The following is a 22,317-nucleotide window of genomic DNA, read 5'->3' as shown; positions in this document are numbered from 1 at the left end:
GTAACATGTATTTTATTCTTAATGTATTATAAAATAATAATTTCATTAAGGTATTGTACACATTTATATTATCATTATTCAAATAGATATGATTCTATGACTTGAATTTGACTTTTTCTTCTTTTATTGAAACTACATCTGCTATTAGGTTGGGTTTTCAAGATGACCATTTTTCATAGCCCTGGAGATACTGGAGGTTTGCAGTAGTTAGAGAGGCCTCCTTGAAAATATTGTACTAATTTCTAAGTTCAAGGAAGAAGCCTGAGGAGTAAAAGAATTATAGTGGCTTCTGAAGATGACTTAAGAAATCATTATTCACCCCAAGATCTGTGGTTGACAATAAAAATGGTGGGGATAATTTTTTTCCTTCTGTCCAAGCACAAGCCTGCTCCATATCCATGGAGCATCCATTCCACGTTTCAGGTATGTGTCTCCTAAAGGAAGAAACACCAAGGGAAGCAGATCATTATCACAGGGACCTCTGCCAACCACAGGTCTTAAAAGGCTATCAGGTCATTTTCCATCCCAGCCTTCTTTCCTCCAGTCTTTCCTCCCAGTATCAGCCAATTACTTCCAACAATTGTTTCCTGTCCCAAAACTTAGCTTTTGATCTGTGATGGCCTTAACTTACTATGTGGTTAATACATTTTCAAATTAGTCTTCTGTGAATATTTTAATAGCATTGAGCACTGTTAATACTTGTGTTCTTCCTCATTTCTTCCACTCGGGTCAGGCTAGGCTTCCCAAGGCTCTCGGTTCATTGGTTTAGGAGCCCATGAGATGCATTGAAGAGCTAATGACCCATAAAATTTCAGGCTTGATGTTTTTTAACCCTCTCTAGTTTTCTTTCTATGTATGCATAAGTCCACCACTACAGAGTGTACATTTTTAAATTATGCATCTGCAGGTTCCTAGGGAAAATTAACAGTCTACAATATGAGGTTGATTTAAAACTTGGATATGAAAAGTCTCCATAGTGTTGTTATTTTTTAGCAGTGGAGTGAATAACGTTAATATGTCTAATTAATACCTAAAGAGATTTTTTTCCATTTGATCAATTACAAAAATATCATTAATATTTTTTCAGGATACACTGTGTTTGTATAAGAGCTTCATTACAGAGTCATTATTCTACTTTTTCCAGGAGGAGATGTGAATATGAAACAACCATCAAGTAGTTCCTCTGTCCCTCCAGACATGGGGGAGACTACACTGACTAATCTCTTAACAATTCTCTTAATAAATAAATCAAACAGACACTCTAAAGTGCTTCCTAATTTCTATCATTTTAACTGGATTTATAACATCTCAGTTCTTATAGAAAGAAAATGAAACATTGTTAAAAATTAGAATATTAAAAATAATCCATAGGCAAACAGTCTTTGTATGACCTGGAAAGCAAACAGAGCCTGTAGAGCTAAAAATACTTGGCAAAAACAAACAAAAAAAGGAGATGATTTTTGTAAAAAAAAGAAAAGTTTCTTTAAAGCATTTTGTTTGTTTGTTTTTTAATTGAAAGCTCTGTTAGTGTTTGCCAGTTATGGACAGGAGAGACGTTGAAATACAGTGCTCTCAAAGGTGATGATCAAAGTCTTTTCATTCAGCTTTTTGTGACTATTAAGCTGCTCATCTGGTGGAGGCGATCATTAGCGTCTTAATGGGAAACAAGAGCTTCGGGACAAGAACTTCTGGTCGAAGATCAATATGAGAGATATCATTTCAGTTCCAGCCTTAATAATTGTAACCATAGGGAGTCTGGCAGAGCTGGTTTTACGAATTAATATAATATAGAATCCACCAGGTACAAATGGAGCGTACAAATAAAGGAGAATTGCTAGTAGTGACTACTCTGGGAATTTTTGGGTGAGAGGGAATTGTTTGATAAATGTACGTTGACTCAAAGTGGGCTCTAGTACCCTTGCCACAAACACATCTTCCAATAAGAAAATGCATATCTGAGGGCCAAATTGGGAAGGGAATTCAACCAAGGAGAATAAAATTGGAAAAGACCCCTTGAAAAACGATTAATTTTACACATTCTATTATCTTATAATGTTCCTTGTGGGATTTTTTCTTTAAGTGGGTAAAATCAAACACATGGTTGACATTTTCATGTGATTTGCTGCTAGGGTACAATAGTCCACTTGGACAGAAGTTACAAACAACTTGGTCCAGAAACTGTTATCAATCTACCAAAGAAATAATATGCCATTAACCTTTTCTGATTAATAGAGCTTATCATTTTATCCTGGGGCAAACTGTAAATGAAAAACAAAGCTCAAAAATATCCATTCAATTTACTCAAAATAAAAGTAGAGTTGCAGGGTTTTTTTTTAGTTTTGTGGATTATCTTTATTATCTCTGTGTAGTTTATTTCTTTATCTTTACCTTGATGTTTGCCCTTTGATTCTATCTTTGAACATTTGTTTTACATGTTGAAACCAGTTATTTTCCAGACATTTTGACTTTTTCCTATTCCTTGTGATGTTGGAAGAACCAAGATAATATTCTTTTACGGGAAAGTTAAAAGTGCAAAATAAATTTTGAGTTTTCCTCTACCAGGAAAAGAAAAATAATATTTGAAACATATAAAGATACCTAATATTGCTTAGATTTTATCAGAGCATACATTCAAATGTATATAGATAAATAGTACTTATATATGCATGCATATTCATATATGACTATAAACGATGTCTAAAATACTTATACATGAAACAAACAACATCTCTGTTTTTAATTGTATCTTTAGATCATAATACCAACACTTAGAGTCACTAGTTTTGCCTCATTTCCAATTCCTGTGAAGTAATTTTTCCTTCAAAGAAACTGAATCTACAGGTACTTAAGTGAAATACATATTTTTTTATTTGAATATTCTCAGGCACCATTTATTTCTTGAAATTCATGGACATCTCTTGGCTCACGCTCACTTTTCCAGTCACTCCTTCAACTTCTTTGCAGGCTTACGTTGCAGGTTTAAACTCTCTTTTGTGCCTACGCTTTATTCCGATGGACTCTTGGTTATATATGTGTCATTAAATATCATCTGCTGGTTCTTGGCATCAAAATTATATCTCCTGGTCATGCCTACTCTCTGAGCTCCAAACCCACATAATTCATTGTCACCTTGACACTTTGACTTTGATGTGTCATTGGAAATCTCAAACTATCCATAACCAAGTCTGACCACTTGACAACTCACGTTGTCAAATCTGTCCATTCTCTGTTCTTCCCATCTCAGTGATTGGCACTATTATCAATCCACTTTCTCTATCTAAATACCTGGAAACCTCCCCACTTCCTTTCCACCTACATTTAATTGTCTGCAAGTCTTTTCAATTCTATGCTTAAAATGTTAATTGTTTTCTTCCATCTATCTCCACTCAACCAATCTAGTACAAGTTACCATGATTTATTGGATCAAGAATAGTTTGAACTCAATAGCACTCCCATTTTCTTTCTTCCTCTCTTAACCTATTCTCCACCAAGCAGGGAGGCTCATCTGCTTAAAATCTTTCAGTGTACTCTGTGCATCAAACAATAAAATCTAAACTCCTTTTAGTAGACTACAAATCCCTGCATGATCTAAGGAATGTTCCCACTCCCACCTCACTCTTAATCCACTCTGCCCTTATCTCCATCTGATATTACTGTTTGCAGCAGGGAAGTCTCCTGATCAAAAATTACATATCACAGTCTTCCTTGAAGCTAAATGTGAACATGTAATACAGTTTTGAACAAGATATAAGTAGAATCATTGAATGGACCTTCTGTGGAAGCTATTTAAAAGACAGTAGGTTCAGCTTGCACAGGCCTTTTGCCCTTAGCTTGTCTTCTTTCCTGCTTGGAATGCACTTGAAATGCTAAAGGTAAAGCAGCCATCTGCTGGCCATGAGAAGATCAGCAATAGGAAATAAACTGCATTCTAAAGAGGGTGACTGGAAGAAACCTGTGTCTTTGACATTTTTCTTAGCCAAGCACTACAACTGCCTGGTAGTTACTACCTCTGCATTGTTGTTACACACAAAAATAAGCCCATTAGTTATTTAAGCCAATATGTCCATTTTTCTGTCCCATAGGGCCAAATGCCATCTGTAATGGTTATGAAGGTCATGTGACTATTTCTGGACTGAATTCATTATCCAGATGGGTGGCTGAATTCCCTTCTTGGAGTTAGATACAGCTTGAGAGCAGTTTGGTAACCACCACTCTCCATCATAGTTTTAGTCAACAAGACTGCCTAGTATAGTGCTACTAGATACAGGTGGGAACATCTTCAGCTTTCCCTGCCTTGTTCTCTGATGTATTGGACTAATTATGTATATTATTTAATTATATTTGTATACAATTAAATACTAACTATGTATAATTATATACTATATACTAATAATATATTATTATATGTAGTGTATAATTATATACTAATTATGTATATATATAATTAAATATAATTTTACATATATATGTATATATAAGATTAAATCCCAGCCCACCCTTCTACTGGTGTTCATGGCAATTCTAGCTCTACCTTTAGCAATATACTCGTGGTTACTATAATTTCAGCGACGCCTTATCCCACTGCCAGTCCCCTACTATCTCTACAATGGTGTTTTCTGGGAGTTTTAATCTCTGAGTGGATATAAAAAGGTGGGGAAAGGATAAAGAGCAACAGAATTCTGGTTGTTTCATAAAACAACACCTGCTCAGTACAGGGATTCTTGCCTAGTTTGTGGTTGGCACACATGCCATCATTTCTGAATTACAAGGCAGGCAGTCAAAGAGATGAGCTACCTATTTCGGACTCAGTGGATGGAATGATGAATTCACTGTCCATGATTAGAAACATAGATGGACTGTTGGGGTTTTCCTGCTCTCAATTCAGCTTCTTTATTTTTATAGGTATGAGATATCCTTAGATTCTAATTTTTTCTTACTCCTGTTGTACAGATAAAAATTATACATTTTTGTTACAGAGATGTTTTATTCAGAAAATAGAAGAGATATCATTAGATGTTACTAGCCATATACTATTTTAAACTTTTTAAAAGTACTTTAAATTCTTAAAAAATACTAAATGCTCACTTTCAGTCAGGTTCAGTTGAGGTTCGGCATGATGTCTGACTTTTAGGAGTTTTCACATTAGTAGGGGATATATAATAGGAAAATACAAAAAGTTGAACAATAATAATTAAGGGTAATAAAATTTCAAAATAAAACATAGAGAAATACACTAAAGCTGTGCATAATGAAAAGTTACATAATTCATCAAATGAATAATTGCTATTGGAGTTCAGATGAGGGAAAAGCCAGTTGAGAAACTGTTGTGTAGGAGACTGAGCTTTAATTCATTCTTTAAAGTTGAATAGAATTTTATTTGGCATAAAAAGAGAATGTATAACTGCTTCCCACTGTTTCGGTGGGCCAGATTGAACACAGCAGAGTGTCACCATGCAGTATATAGCAGGGCAGGGTTTCAGGGCTTAGGAGCTATAATACTGACTGTGGCTCAGAATAGCCAGAGCTTGGGCTTTGGTATCAGTCATCCTTGGAGTCAAGTCTCAGTTCCATCGCTTATTTTTTGGTGTGCGGCTTTAATCAAGTCTTCTTTGTTACAGCACTTAGCACAGTGCCACGTACATAGTGGACGCCCCCAAATGGCAAACATTTGTATTACTGTAACTTAAGAGCTAACTCTGGTCTTAGCTGAGGATGGAAGCTGGCAGGCGTTAACGCATTGTAAAAACAGTATCAGATATCAGAAAATATTTGTCTAAGAATTAAGAGCTTAAAGAAATCAAGAATAGGTTGAGTAAGAGTTCAAAGTAGTTGAATCAAAATGTTTCAGAATACAGGTGAGTATTGGAACAACTTTGCTGAAAGGTGTTGGTCAAATGGCAGAGGGGCCCACAGGGAAGTTCAAAGCTACAGAGCCAGGTCTGTAGAACCTTATTCAAATGAGTGGCATGATTATAACAGTGATTTTCTACAATTTTTGAATACTTCTTATGTGTCCAGATATCATACTTAGCACTTTATATACATTATCTTCTTTAATTCTCATCAGTCTATAGGTAACTGATATTTTTATATGCATTTAAAATTGTGGATAGGAAGCCCCCAAACCATCAAGAAATCTGCCCAGGGGACTTCCCTGGTGGTCCAGTGGTAAAGAATCCGCCTTCCAATGCAGGGGACACGGGTTCGATCCCTGGTCGGGGAACTAAAATCCCACATGCCACAGGGCAACTAAGCCCGCATGCCACAACTGCTGAGCCCATGCACCCTGTAGCCCATGTGCCACAACTAGAGAGAGAAAACCTGCACGCCACAATTAGAGAGAAGCCCGTGCCACAATGAAAGATCTCACACGCCTCAATGAAGATCCCGTGTGTCTCAACTTAGACCCAATGCAGCCAAAAAAATGAAGAGAAGATAAATAAATAAATATATATATATAAAAGAAATTTGCCCAAAGTAACATAGTAAGTAAGTGACAGAGCCAGGATTTTCTCCCAGGTCTGCTCAGCACTAGCTCATGTTTATAATCACCAGACTCCTATTTGCTCCCATGAAGTGGCAAAGCACTTTGAAGGTAACCATCATGTAGATGTGCTTGAGGGGATGATTTACGCCTGATTTACATTGCCTAAAAATAATTCTAATCCTGGCTAGAGTCAAATGTTACTGGTCAAAATACTGAACATGTACCAAACTCATAACTAACAAACGAGAACATTACAACCTCTGTATGACACGTGCCCTGACAGTTCTGACTGAACCTGGAGGGACCACTTCAGGGACAGAGACTTTCCACATCTCCCCATGATTGAATCTTTGATTTGTCATTGGAGATTTGTGTGCCACAGGGGCACTAATTAGTGTCTCTGGGAATCAGCAGAGGATCAAGTTTTCCAAAGTTTCATTTATGTAAATAACCACCTCAGTACATAAATGAACTCTTTCTTCTTATTTCCAAATCTTATTCCCACCTAGAAGAGGCAACTTAGAAAAGTTATATTCAATGGAAACATGAGTTTTGCAGTTACTAGAATGATAACACAGCTTCTTTTTGAACCTTAGTGGGCATTTAAAGAAGGTTGGAATAGATATGCTAAAGCTGACATTGCCAACTCAAATGCCAGGTAAGTAACAGGATCCAGTGAAGGGGACCTGGTTTGAATGCTGTGAACTAGAGGCCACTTGCCCCATCTAGACAGGGCAACATCTATTTACCTTTAGCTGGTTATTGCCTGCTCTTTGGGGAGCCAGCCCTTTGATGCCAGAATTTCTGATATTTTGAGATGTGTCACATATACAAATTCTTGTGAAAGCTCACAATGTTAAAATGTCAGCTCAATTAAAAAACAAGAAGGAAACTGGACCAGACAAAACACATCTTTAGGTTGGATTCAGCATGCAAGATGCAAGTCTAAAGATCTCTGGGAGCCCTTTGATCTTTGTTTCAAAGGAGTTTTTCTCTTCCTTATATGAACCTATCTTCTCTCCACAAAGGCACACAGCTTCTGACTTGGTAAAGCCAATGCTCCAGAAAAAGAAATTTTGGCTATAAGGAGCTGTGTTGAGACTGTTTGTGGAGTTCATTTTTTTGTGTGTTTCATTTTTTATGGGATGTTACATGTCAATTGAAAAAGATATAAAAATTCTAACGAAGTTTAATAGTCTTCAAATTAACTTTTATTAGTAAAAATGTAAAGTAAATGATAAGATGTAAAAGATAAGATAAAGTAAAAGATAAGATGACTAGTCAAATCTAAATTGATTTAAATTTTGTATAATATTGTGAACTGTCAGATAGCATCATTTCTCATTTCTAAGGGCTTGGTGTGATTCTTTTTTATAATATTTAGAAGTGCACTGCTTCACTTAAATACAAAGCAGCTTATCATCAAGCTTTCAGAAATATTTAACAAAACCCACAAAAGTTAAATCATAGATAAATCAGAATAAACAGAATATTTATAACTTAGTGACAAGAAAACACTATCTGCATAGATAATCACAGTTATCTTTTAGTGTTGTCTAAAAGGTAGCAAGTTGTTTGTTAATTTATAATAATGTAAGAGTCTAAAATTAAAATTAATCCCAAGTGAAAAAATCTGAATAAGAAAATTCATATTTAGCTATATAACAGAATGTTTTCATACTCTCAGTGAAATGTGGTAGAGACTACATTTCCAAATGTATGACTAACAATTGTCATCTTCTAAATTCTCAAATTGATAACTAACAGTTGTCATCTTCTGACTTGCCACATTATGTTCTCAATTCTAAATAGTCAGTCACTGAAATAACTCTAAGATTACAAGCTGAAATATCTTCAGGGCCAAGCAGGTAGCATAAGTTGATGAAGACACTGCTACTCCAACTAAAGACTTTCAAAGTCAAAATTTTAAAAACACCATCCCAAACAAAAAATACCTATGGGCAAAATTGGGTCATCCACTTGTTTGTGACCTCTGCTTTAGACTATTAGCCTCTTGTCACTAGTATATATGAAATCAATATTGTCCTTAAACAAATCCTTGAAGCACAGGTAAAAGGAAGCTATCAGAGTTCTAGGTACATGTTTGTGATCTTGGAAAGCATAGATCTTTCAAGATTGGTTTCAGCTAAGCAGTCAGGCAGCAGGTGGGGATCTCAGAATTGTAAAGGTCAACATGAGTGGAGAGAAGCTCAGATGGACAGTCAAAAGGTGTAAAACAGTTCTCTTGAATGCATCCAGGATCTAGTCTGGGTTTCCTTGTCCATTCTCATAGCAAGACTGCTGTCCAATTATGCACACATTAGAGAAATAAGAAACTATGAAGTCTCGATAGAAACTATTTTGTGCATGATCAAGTGCAGGCATACTTTGGAGACATTGCAGGTACGGTTCCAGACCACTGCAAAAAAGCTAATATCACAATAAAGCTAGTCACACAAATGTTTTGGTTTCCAGTGCATATAAAAGTTATGTTTACACTATACTGTAGTCTATTATGTGCGCAATAGCATTATGTCTAAAGAAGTACATACCTTAATTAAAAAATACTTTATTTTTAAAAAATGCCAAAATAATTACAATAGTAACATCAAAGATCACCGATCACAGATCACCATAACAAATATAATTATAATGAAAAATTCTGAAATACCATGAGAATTACCAAAAGGTGACACAGAGACACAAAATGAGCGAATGCTCTTGGTAAAATTGCACCAATTTGCTGAACTCAATGTTGTCACAAACTTTCAATTTGTAAAAAAAAAAAAAAAAAAAAAAAAAAAGCGCAATATCTGTGAAGTGAAATAAAATGAAGCGCAATAAAGGGAGATATGTCTTTATTCGAAAATACCTAAGAATCGCCTTGCTTTAGGTGGAGCTAAGTCTTTAAACTGGTCAACTGATTGGCTTATTTCAAAACCTGGATATTACTGTATTTTGACCCTAGTTTGTCTATGCAATTTGAAGAAATTATTCTTCAAAACATTTTTTTCCTTTCTTTTTTTTCCTGAATAGAATAAACCTCAAAATAGCTCATACTGCCAACTGAGCCTATGCTCTCTGATCTTTGCTTCGGCGCAGGCGCGTATTAGTGTCACAGCCGGCAGTGTATCTTAAGGACTATGATAGCGTGCTCCTCTTAAATAGATGAGGATAACACTAATGATAGCGACTACTTAGGTGGGTGTGTAAATTAAATCATTCCTTCCATCATCAACCCCCCAAAATTTCACAAATCACGGGTACTTGGAGGACAACGTTCAGCCAGATAATCAGCAAAGATAATAATAAAAAATGTTTAAAAGTCAAGAACTTGGTGAAAATTTTGAATGCTCCGTAAAAGTCTAAATTGGGTCTGTATTCAATTTTCCTGTTGAAAGCATAAACAGCCCTAGATGTCAAATATACATACTAACATTTTAATTTGTATTCATAAAAATTACTATTTCAACTACTCCAGTTAAACATTTATGATAAGTTTTTGAAGACTAAGGAAGAGGGAATAAGAATGGGTAATGAATAAAAATGGCATTATAAATTTAACCAGTTGAGAATACTTGCACCTTCATTTATTACCAAAAAAAAGTACTCTAATAACTTGTTTGCCAAAGGAAAAAAGACATAGGAAATAGGTCTGCTAAAGTGTGCTAAAGAGAGTTTAAAGTAGGCTAAAATCCGGTGGGAGTTCCACAATTTCAAATTTTAGAAAAGTCTTGTTTGAGATTTACAATCCACAGACATGCGTCTACAGGAAGAGCCAGTGAAGGTCTCTTATTTCATAGGTCAATTTTAAACACTGTATAATATTTCTGACAAAATGTAAGGTACATGATGCTAGTACCACTACTGAGAATGAGGAGGAGCTGGTGGTGACCATGATGACATCTAGGAAGCAAACAGGCTGAGCCTGGGCTATCCCATGATAATGATTCTACCTCACCTGAATGTAAACTCCAAGAGGACAGAGAACCTTTCTGTTTTGCGTCCCCAGGTTTCAACGCAGTCTCTGACATACAGTAGGTGCCAGTAAATGTCTTCCAAATGAATAAAAGAATGGACTAATGAATGAATGGATGAAAGTAGTTGACCTGCTCACGAACTTTTCAGTCTGGGGACTCTTAATGGGTTGGGATGATGACAACTCCATGAGCTGGAAATTATTAATGCAGGGACCTCAGGACACACTATTAGAGTAACATTCTCTAGGATTTTTGTTACATAAGACTGAAGATGCCAGGGTAAAAATAACAATTATAAGGTTCCCTTATATTTAGGGCTTTATTACCCAAAATGTGTTGTAGATGAGAAATATAAAGATACCAAATTAATAATCTGTGTGACAGTAAAATCTTATTCATTGGTAATTTCAACACAAGAAAGAAAATGTCTTTCTTTCTTTCTCTCTTTCTTTTCTTTTCTTTTTCTTTTTTTTTTTTAAACGATGATATTAAAAGCATGGAGGTTAAAGATAGCACATCCAGGAAAGTAAACTTCTTTCCTGTCTATTTGATCATGTGTTATTGGCATTAATACTGTCAATAATTCACGGTAAAAGAGGAAGTTGCCATGAAATGTTACCCACTGTCAGGCTATGATCAATAGGTAAGACCACAGTGGGTGATATATTATCAAGTATCAGCCAGATTAACTTTCTCATGGATTTTAAGAGTAGTAGTTACACTCACTTTGTCTAACCTGAGCTAAGCTTATTTATTCATTATCCTTTCCCTGCTGATTATAGACTACTCCTTGAATACATTTTATCTAAGTACAGAATATCAGCTCTTGCTATTTAATTCCTGTGATCTGGCAGTGGGACTCTAGGATTTGCCCCCAAGTTTTGATGTTGGTGTTTATATTTGAGCAAACAAAACTGTCACTTTGTTTTCCTGTCTTCCTATATTGGGTCACTTTGTGCTACATGATATGATCTAAGACAATTCAATGCAAGGAGACACATGTCCCTTCTCATTGGGAATACGAAGACTGCAGCTTCCTTTTACCCTGTGGGAAAGAAAGCAGGTCAGGTGTCCAAAAGTAGTGGAGGAAAGTTAGTGTCATCACTATTCCTCTTCCTCCATAGAAATAATATAAGATTATGAGGCAAGAACAGCACTGGTTTCTTCATGAAGGGATTAAAAAAAAAAAAACAGTACCATGGTCGTTTGTGTTTATGGTATTGTGGAAGGGCACTCACATAAAAACACGACTACCACTTCTGGACATTTTCAAACACATTATTAATCGGATATCTTGGAATCTCAGGAAAAAAAATCACTTATTGAAATCACCTCCTCAGGGATAAGTAAATATGAAACATCAGTAAACATTTGACATTTTTTTTTATTTAGTAAGTATAATCACCTGATTTATTTCCTTTTGGTTTTCAAAGCCAGACCTCTACAACATTTTGATACTTAAACACCAGAATTTGGCTTTGTTTCACTTTTTGTTATGTTTTATGTCACCCAAATGCTGGTATATAAAATAATTTGGACATAAATGAGTGAGAGGTCTGTGTCAGCCAGTGTAATTTTATCAAAGAAATTTACATGTGGAAAAATGCATCATATCATGGTGACTACAGTGGCCACCAGAAACAACATGCTGGTGCTTCTCCAGGAAAAAAAAAAAAAAAAAAGAAGAATGGAATGCAATAATAAAAATGAGGTAGAGGAGGAAGAGCAGAAAGAATAAAGTAACTGAACTTCCTCTGGGTTTCTCACCTTCCCCAAAGAGTCTATCCTCATTTTTGGAGCATATGATTTATCTCTCATTTTAGCATATCCTTAAACTTGCTTGACATATGACAACCATACATCCTGTTACAACTGAAATCCCATATCTCTTCCTCAATAAACGTACTGCCAGTGCATTGGAAGTGAATGGGAATCATAAAAATCCATCATCTAAAAGGAGAAGCATATGAGATTGCGCATAAAGAAGATGGCATCATTTCTGGGAGAAAGTGCCACATCGCTGTACATTTGCTAATTACTTGCAACATGCATTAATGTATAAAAAAATGCCTTTTTGTTACATGGTATTGTTTGGAGATGGTTCTGCTTATCAGTTTTTAATATGCTCTTTGAAAACTGATATGTACTTTACCCACATCTCTTTAGGAACACAGAGATTCAAAGGCTGGATAAGATAGTTTCATGCTTCCCAACACAAACCTGAGAGGGTAATTAAACAGATGGTAACAATAAACTGAATCTGAACATATGAGGGACTAAAGTCCCTTATTAAAAGCCTTACACACTGAAGGGAGGGGGAATGACAACTCTGGGGATGTGTTTTAGCAGTCAACACCTTTATGTCTGCCTTGACCTCAGAAGCAGAAGCTAATCAACCATTTAGGGATGGGTTTCCTACCACCTGGGAGAGGGCACACAGGAGGTCTTCTGCACACTCTGAGGAGCAGGAATGCAAAGTAGATGTGTGACTCTAAAGGAAAGCGACTGTTCCTCAGGATTGCCTTCAAAGACACCAGCTTTAGACACACCAATTTTGTAACTATAAATCCACCCCATCCCCATCTCTCCTACACACACACACACACACACACACACACACACACACACACATCAAAACCTACATTGGGGGACTTATGCTCCAACAGCACAAGCCATCTTCTTCCATGTGAGGCCAAAAACTAGGTACTATAGATTTCTGTGATGACATAGTTATTCTGAATATTTTCAACCTCATTTCTGGGAACCAAATGATCTCCTATTTATTCCATCCTTGAAACATACTGGAATTCTACTTATTTCTCAGATCTTAACATTGTCTGTCTTGAATTAAATCTATGGGAAGAAGAGTATTGAAGCAATCTTGATATTTCAGCTTGTAAATATATGTAGGTGGCTATTTTTTGTAGAATATAAAAATAATCTCAAATATATAAATATTATATACATATCTCTCTCTGAAGTGAGAGATGTATATATGCATTTGTATGTATATATATATATTTACTGTATTTTTATATATGTATAATAGATATCTGTGTTTATATACATACACACACACAGAAAGAATCTACTATATGCAAGAAAGGATCTTGTTACTGTAGAGGTTTGCAATGTTATTGTGCCATCACGCATGCAAAGATGCTATTTTGCCATTGCATAAGGCACTTACAGCCTAGGGGATAATCAAGTCAGTGTTTCTTCTTGTTTCTCAACCTGCTTCAGTTCTCTGCTTCACTTGGCAAGTTCTTTGAGTGTCATTTATAAGAAACATTCTGCATCAGTAAAACAATGCTTTAGCTTAACTAAGCGTTAGCAATCAAAGGACAATGTTCAACATACTGTGTTTTAGATTAATCAAGGTTATAGTGATGATCTATTAAAGGAAATGTTTGAAAACTGAGGCAAGTATTAAGGTGGGAAAATGCACAAGGTATAGAAAAACGTAAATCAAATGGCAAATATTATTTGCCAGCTTGCATTTCACCTTTTTGTGCATGTACATCACCATATAACACTGCCCAATTTTAATTTGGGGGTTTTGATACTTAATAGTATAAAAAGACTGTTCCCAGCTTCTGATACAATTGTACCTTAAATGACACATATTACCTTAGGAATTTGCCATAAAACCCTCATAATAATAGTGACTATGGTTCTAAGTGACTAACTTATTTTAAGGGTGAAGAGTATTATATGAATTAAATAAGAGATGCTGCAAATAACTTAGTGGAAAAGCATAGCTGCTGCCACACAGCGTATTAGGTAACCTTTTTTTAATTAGAATGTATACTTTTAGATTACTGATTATGAACATCAGGGGACCCAAGATTTTGATTCATCAGTAATTCTCCTTTATGTCTACACTAAGACGTAAAAATGAGACCTCTGGCTCAACTCGGTATTTCAGAGCCTTTACATGCTGGTGCAGAATCTATTTTACCTGTAATCTCTAGTACTGCTCTGCCCCCTTGTGCTGCTACAGTGAACTCAACAGAGGAACAGTTCGCCTTAATCTTTGTACATGTACTACAGAAAAACCCCACTGTCACTTCTCACTTTTCTGGCAAGTTCAAGGTCAGTGTCTAGCTATTTTCAGCTCATCTCTTCTTGATCCATGCAGAGAAATGACAAGGTAACATGATTCGGGGTCAGCTGTATTACAGGAACTGTTACATAAACGGAGAAAGTGAAAATCAATCCTAGCTGACAGTGACTTCGGGATAATCAACGCTCACTGGATGCCTCTGTCAGCTCGCCTGCATCAAATACCGTGTGACTTCTGTCAGATCTTTTTAATAAAACTATATTCTCACTTTCAGCAACCTGAATAAATATTTCTCTTGAGCTGAATTTTTTAGACTATGTTGGCCTTCCAGATTTGTAAACTATGCCAATAATGCCTTGAAAAAATTCATGCATGATACCCGTTATCCTACAGTTTGTTATTGACCTGATATGGAAGGTACCGCTGTAAAAACGCCCTTTTTTGACTGATCCATGAGAGCTTTCCTACAGACTGTTGCATCTTCTGCATTGAACTCAACACATTCCCCAAATCATCCTCAGCCCTAACTCCTCTCTCTTCCTCCTTGTTTAATAGAACACCTTAATCAATCATTTCTTGTTGGGAGATGAGTTTTTTTCCTCCTTTTTAGATGCTCATAGTTGCTTTCCTTTTTAATCTCTGTATTTTCTGCCAGGACATTTTCCCCTAATACAGAACTGGAAACACAGTATTTAACAAGATGTTACACTTTAGTGGCATTCCCACTGACAGCACCTGATATGTCAGTTTAGGGAAGGAGCTATTTTTATCCCACCCACCTTGTGCTCCCTTGAAACTGTGAGGAAGGCAGTACTCCATTGAAGTACAATTTACCATAATATTAGTTGTCAGTAAATTCAAAGACGGAACTCCTAAAGCTATAAAATGGATTAGAAGCAATTTTAAAAAGAATTAACAAACTAGAGTAAGAGTATACTGTCAACAAACAAATGCTCCATCATAGGACTGTAATTTGGAATTTTAATTACCCCTCTGCTTCTGTAACAAAACAATGTCTGAACTGGCAGCGATTTGAAATCTCTCACAGGTCATTGAGCATTCTAGTTAATTACTCTATGAATAGCCTGTTTTTCTCCCCTCTGGAAACACGTTTCTAATGGCAGTCAAGGTCTGACAAATGTGTCATCTACATAATTAGCTAGGAAGCAACACAAAACATTAAACATGCTTTGTGCCGACAACTATCAAAACATTTCATTTGTTGTCAATTATTCATTACTTTGTAGGTTCTGAAGGGGTTGTTATTATGGAAATAAGTCCAGATGCTAACAAGGTTAGAGTTTTGGATTCAAATTAGTAATCAGAGGACTAAAGTAAAAAAAATGTATCTCATGTACATTCAGCGCCATGTTCAATCAGTAGGAGATTATAAACAAATTTAGCTATGCTCAAGTTAAAATGGAAACGATGCAACCACGAACGTGAACTCAAGAGCCCCAGCTCATTCTTTGAAGTACAGACTCTACACTGTCAATGAAAACTTCCTGAACATTTGGCAAGTCCAATTTGTGCTTGGTAAACAGAGTTAAAGATTTTCACAGCATAAGATGACATGGGACGGCAAGGACAAGGAAAGAAATCTCTAGTGTTTTTTTATTCTTCTTTCCTGCCTCCCACCCCAGGGCATTTTATTTAAAAGTCAAAAATCTAGCTAATAAACATTTTCTTCTGCTTTACAGCAGACTGGTTACCTTAGCTAACCCTTGAATTTCATGATTTCTTTTTTTTTTTTCTATTTCTGAAATCTTGTTTCTTTTATTATTGTTTTAATATCGTATATAAAACCAAGTATTGTCTTGAAAGCAGTACTCCTAATGTATATAGAGGATATAAAAAGATTTCTCAACAAAATTGACCTCTCAGTGGCAGAGAAAATTGCAGTGGAAGACACATTATTTCGTAGTCATATCTGAGGTTTGGATCTATGGAGAGTCTGACTCCACTGTCCTCCAGCTTTTCCTTATAAACCAAAATGGCTTACAAATGTCATCCGCAATAGTCCAATAAAGATTAGGAAAAAAACACTGTCCTTACACTGATGAGATAAGAAAGATTTAACTGTAGAATGCAGTGTATAAGAACAGTTCATAAGGCTTGTTCTTGAATCAGAAAAATAGAATTCAAATTATATGTGTGTGTCTAGAATTTAATTGAGGTGATGAGTTTATTTTCTACATAATGTTTGATCAGATACCTGTACTACAGAGCTAGATAAAAAGAAAAGAAAGAAAACAAATTCTATCAGGAAAAATCAAGAAGACCTGTTATCTACAGAGTGTGCAAACTATGTCAGGAAATAATTCCACCCTGAGCTCTGAGAATGCCCAGTTAATAAAAACAGATCAGCCACTTGCTAAGAGAAAATAATTGTCTGTATCTATATTTTTCAAAGCAAAAAGGCAGCCACATCTTACACTAAATAGGACACATTAAAGCTTTAATAATCTTTATGCAGAAGGAAACTAATCCATTTTCAGATCATACGATCCACAGCAATAAAAGGAAATCATCAAACTAAAAACAATTTTAGAGATGGCTGCAGACTCTGATTTAATTAACATTCAACAGATCATATATTTATGAGGAAGTCAAAATATTTAGGAAGCCTATAATCCTGTAAGCCTTAATGTGGTATGAAAACAACAAATAAATGCAAAGTGTTACTGTTATACATGCCTGCCTGATCAATGGTTTTCACATATTGATCTATAAATGGAGTTGACAGTCTGTGTTGGCTGCACATTTTCCAAGCAGCGCTATTTTTGTATAAAACCAATACGGGCAATTACCTTTGTTTGAGATGCCAAGTCTTATCAATTCAATGTGATTTAGTGTCATTTTAATTAAATATCAGGATCCACTTCAGGACAATTTATACAAACAAAGCCTCAAACCTATCTATAAGCTTGATTTGAAGTAAACATGGACAAGTCCTACAGCCTCATAATATTTCTCAAAATCTCTGCTAAACAGAAGGCTTATATTTTTAGTAGCAATTTTTATGTCTGCCTTTTTAGCTAGCCACAACTTTGGCAAGTATCCTAAAATCACAGAAGTAAGAAACAAAGGAAAATTGTTTCCTCTTTTTCCTTATAATATATTAAAAAGAAAAATGAAGGAACGCTGTATGTTAAGAGAAGCACAAGGAGTCTTGTATGTTAATGTTTAGGAATGGCTTGACCTAAGTCTTTATCTGAACACTAATTAAAAAAATATTTCCCTGTCCATGATGGCTATGAATGGAGTGATGCACTTCTGCAGGGTTTACAAGATGGAAATGGTGAATATTCATACACGTTGCTGCTTAAGACACCAGTATTAAATGCTGGAACTGCTCCTGCCTGCAAATCCTATGTCTGCAGTTTCCTGACTTGGGCTATTTAAACTCTTCATTAATATCTATTTTCAAACTGTCTAGTAGGCTGGGCATCCCTCTTATAAGTAACATCAAAGCCACATTAAACCTTTTGCGTTAGCTATTTGCTGGATTGCACATTAGCCTTTTTAGCCCTTAAAGAGGCACACTTTACTTGCCCCCATTTACGTTCTTCACAAAGCCTTCTGCTTCTGTGTTTAGCACATTCAGGTAAATCAGCAGTCCACCTTTAAGAGGTCTCACTCCAATGCTCAGGGTGAGACAACAAATCACCGAGACCAAAGAGCGCTCCCTCCCCACCAAATGAAGGTCTCCAGATGGCTCTCACAGATACGCAATTTTCTTACTAACCATGTCATTAGATGTCCAAACGTTCCACCTCTCCAACACTTCTTAGAAAGCAAAGTGGCCTCTGAATTTTGAAAAGGCATTGATCTTATGAACCACATAAAAATGATTGTTTGGTGTTTGAAGAAAATGATGCATGCCACCAATAAAATACTAATGGAGTATTGATACCTGTTTTACTGGAATGTTACCCTGCAGCACTTAGGCAATCAAAACTTTTAATTCAACAAGTAAATTCACCTGTGTTTGCACAGCTTAGGGTCGAATAAATGTTTATATTGGCATTTCAAAATACTCCTCGATTTAAGATACCAAGAATACAGGCTCTTATGACATGTATAGGAGAATTTTATATTGTGTTCTGAGTTCACAGTCATATTAACATATTTTTATTAATTAAGCAAAATTTTAAGAGGACTTTATGAATTAATGACAAAATTATACAATTGATTTGACCCTAGAATGTTTGTATCATGTTTTTGTAATAAGTGAAATCATAGAAATGTGTAATACCAGATTTTTGTGTTATTATATACTCTGATAAGTCCATATTAGATTTGCATAATTGATTTGCAAGTGACAAGTAGTATATATACGCCATATATATTAAATAGGATGCATAATACATATATAGTCTCTAAGTACTCAATTTTTTTCTGTACAGATTAAATGTATGTGTCTCTGTTACAGCAAGCCATGCCACACGTGAATTTGTGCACACATTTTTAGTGTGCATTTCCTCCCACTTCTCCTAAGTTCAAAATCTCCCCCTTTGACCTTACCCCAACCTCCAACTTCTGAAAAATCAAGTTCTTAGTTTAGCTTGAGCAGATATCTTTAACAGGCTTGTTTGAATAAATATGCCAAAATACTTTACATTCTGTCAGTATCCAGTCAGAAAATTGTGCATGGAAAAAAAGGGATGAAAAGAACTGAGACAGAAAGAAAATTAGTGCCATGGCAAGCTTTCAATACAGTATCTCTGAGCCAAGTTTTCTCGGTGAAATGACATATCCTCACTAAAATACCCCTTTTATATAATTATGCACCAAGCACACATAACCAAAAGTAACTTTTATTTTTGTTCCTTATCGAGGAATACATATTGCCGAGGCTAAGAATGCGGAAACAAAAGCTGGGATAATTATAGCTAATTTAACTTTGGAAAACTCTGATTCTCCAGCAGTCCAGCATATAACCGCCCAAACTAAAGTTATGTAACAAGGTAATATCAACAATGAGAAACTGCATGATAAAATCCTGCCCAAAAGTGAAAAATGCTAATTTTGTCTCATTTAGCAGCTGGATACAGAAATGCTCATTAGTTTTAAGAGGGTTAATCCTTTTAACTTTTGCATATTGATATGCCAATTATGCCTAATTGTACAAGAGGCATCAGTCAAGGTAATAGTGCATAAACACATGAAAGTTATTAAGTACATCCCAACATGTAATAAAGTAGGTGTTAATTGGTAGCTGAGTTCTGCGGGCTATTGAGGTGGATAATTCATTGAGAGATGGATCACTTGTAATTTCTCTCCATAATTCCTTTTGCAGTCTCATGCTGTGATGTTTTCATGCTTGTCAAAAACAACTGCGGCATAGTGCCTTTTGTTAAACACAGCCAATAAAATATGTTAGGCATCATTAAATATACTTAACTTTTAAACTTTTCCAAAGGTACAGTTCTTACTGATAATACATTATAGAGATTCCAATAATTTACTCTAACCATTGTCTCAAGTTCATGGTTGAGGAACGTTTTAGCAGGTTTCAACGCCAAGTCAGGCTGGCCATGTTGTGCCTCCCAGCAGATAATACTTTTAAATGAGAAAATAAAGAAAGAAAAATGCATCTCTCAGTACCTTAACTAGGGATATGTTTCTCACTTTCAAAATATAATCACTGGCTTCCTCATGCTAAATTTGTCTATAATACCTGAAGAAAGGATGATTAAAACCATACATTTCTCAGGCTCCTGAGATCGTTGTGGGTTAATTTTGCACTTGAAATTCGAGTGAAAAACAGCAAATAAATATAATCGGTAACATGCTACTCAGCAAGTTGGTCTCATTTAATAACTCAGTTAGGGAGCTGAATATTTCATAGGCCCCTATGATATTAACAGAACACTCAATTAATAGCTCACATGTTACTGCAGGGTCACTGGGACTCACAGCCTGTCCCCAGCTAACCTATTTCTTGCTCTTGCTCTCACTGTGAGAAACAAAATAGATACAGGGTCCAAAAGAGTGGCTAACATTGCATAAATAATTTTGTAACATCCTATGGCCTCAGCTGCAAGTTACCACCATTATGGAAGAAAATTAACCAGAGGAGACTCATTGCAATCAGTATGTTTAGTGGCTCAGGATGCGTGCAGGGGCAGGGACACAATTGGCAGTAGAGTTCATCTCTAACTATTTTATTTCAAATCTTCCTAATGACACATTATGGAGACAAAATGGCTTCCTCTCCAAACCTTAAATCTCCACACCATTTCAAATGTTCAAGCTCATTCCAAATCAGATTGTAATTTCCAATATCATATATTGTTGGGAGATTTTAAGGAAGAGATTTTCACGTTTTTTAAAAGATTTTTTTCTCAGTTTATTCTTAGCTAATTTTAGCCTCTGGCTTTTCAAAGTGATGTACTGTATTTGGAAGTACAAACACCACATGCTAGCATAACCTCATTATTTTTATGACACTGAAGCATGATAGTGGAGGCCCTTAAAATGAGTCAAAGGTGCTCTTCAGTCTAGCTCCAAATCCACTTTATCACTCTGGATTAAGCCCAGCTCTTCTCTTGCAACTGGGGATATAATTATGACTATAAGTAGGCAAGATAAAATGCATTACAAAAAACAGTTTTCTCATGCACATTAGGAAAACAAATAAAACAAGGCTAATTAGCTTTTTTTTTTTCCCCTTCTTTTACAAAATTCTATATATCAGGGAACTTGGGGTATTTGACTTACAGGTTCAGTGACCTTCCCAACATCGGTGAGGATCATGGATTTACTTTGGCTCAGCCTGCTGTGGTGGCTGTTGGCATTTTTGATTCTCATTTGCACAGCTCCAGCACCTTGGCGGGTGGGATGCAGTGTTTCCACAGAAGTATCAGAATTTGTAGACTTCTGCATATTACAATGTTATCCTGATGAAATATAAAAGCATTATATTATTCTAAGTATATGCTTTTCCATGAAAAACTCCTGGTGGAGTGCATATCCCTATACATCATTAAAGTACAAAAATGAAATAAAGTCTCCGCCTCTTTGAGCGATGAAGAAGAAGGTAGTTACTTTGTAGTGCTTTTATCAATTGGACCTCTGTATTCCGACGGTACTGTATACGTGCCAGAGGATTTCAATTCATAGACAGCACACTCAAATTCTGTGTAGTTTCTTAATTCGATTAAGGAACTCCTAATGGCAATATGATATGGTCTCCCTTCTATAGAAATGATATTGCCAACTAAGCATCTTCCGGGTATATGCTCGTTTCATTCACAACGTCTTTGATCTATCACCCACCCCATCCCAAACCACCTCCAGACACTACCACCAGCAGCCTTTTTTGGTGAACAAAAACCTCTGTGAATAAGGTCAAATTTAAGTGTGTAAAATTGGAGGAAAGCAAGCTGGTCCCATTGACTATCAAATATGTCGGCTTGGCCTCATTAGCATGGTGCAGGGTCCCAGTCCCCACCCCCACTTGCCATATCCACAGGGAAACATTAAAATTCCTTTGTCCACTGCCATCTGCCAACTGAACTAGATTTAGTCGCTTAGTTGGACATAATATTTATGAAGACTATGAAGAAAGAGAAAATCAGCACATCAACACTATTTATTTATTTACATTTACATTTATTTTAATGGAAGGAGTTTGATTCAGGTAGGAAAATCCAGTGTGGGCAAATTTTAAAGGAGCGGCTGTGAGAAAACAATAATTCAGGAAAAGAAAACAAAGGAAATAAATTGGGTGGGTGGACCAGGAGGGCTTTTAGTTGCTTCCCAAATCCATAATCCTT

General features: G+C 35.9%; 1 protein-coding gene across 1 annotated transcript in view; it reads right to left on the bottom strand.

Moving 5' to 3' along the window:
- Nucleotides 1-21,424, bottom strand: part of ARHGAP15 (Rho GTPase activating protein 15) — a 593,253-nt gene extending 571,829 nt beyond the window's left edge. Inside the window, exon 1 of the mRNA XM_061199772.1 lies at nt 21,260-21,424. Within this exon, the coding sequence (XP_061055755.1) occupies nt 21,260-21,424 (165 nt within the window). The remainder of the gene's footprint in view (nt 1-21,259) is intronic.
- Nucleotides 21,425-22,317: the final 893 nt, after the last annotated feature.

Source organism: Eubalaena glacialis, chromosome 1 (genome assembly GCF_028564815.1).
Source record: "Eubalaena glacialis isolate mEubGla1 chromosome 1, mEubGla1.1.hap2.+ XY, whole genome shotgun sequence".
NCBI lineage: Eukaryota > Metazoa > Chordata > Mammalia > Artiodactyla > Balaenidae > Eubalaena > Eubalaena glacialis.
Note: the sequence above shows the minus strand (reverse complement) of the source record. Positions and strands in the feature narration are given on the sequence as shown.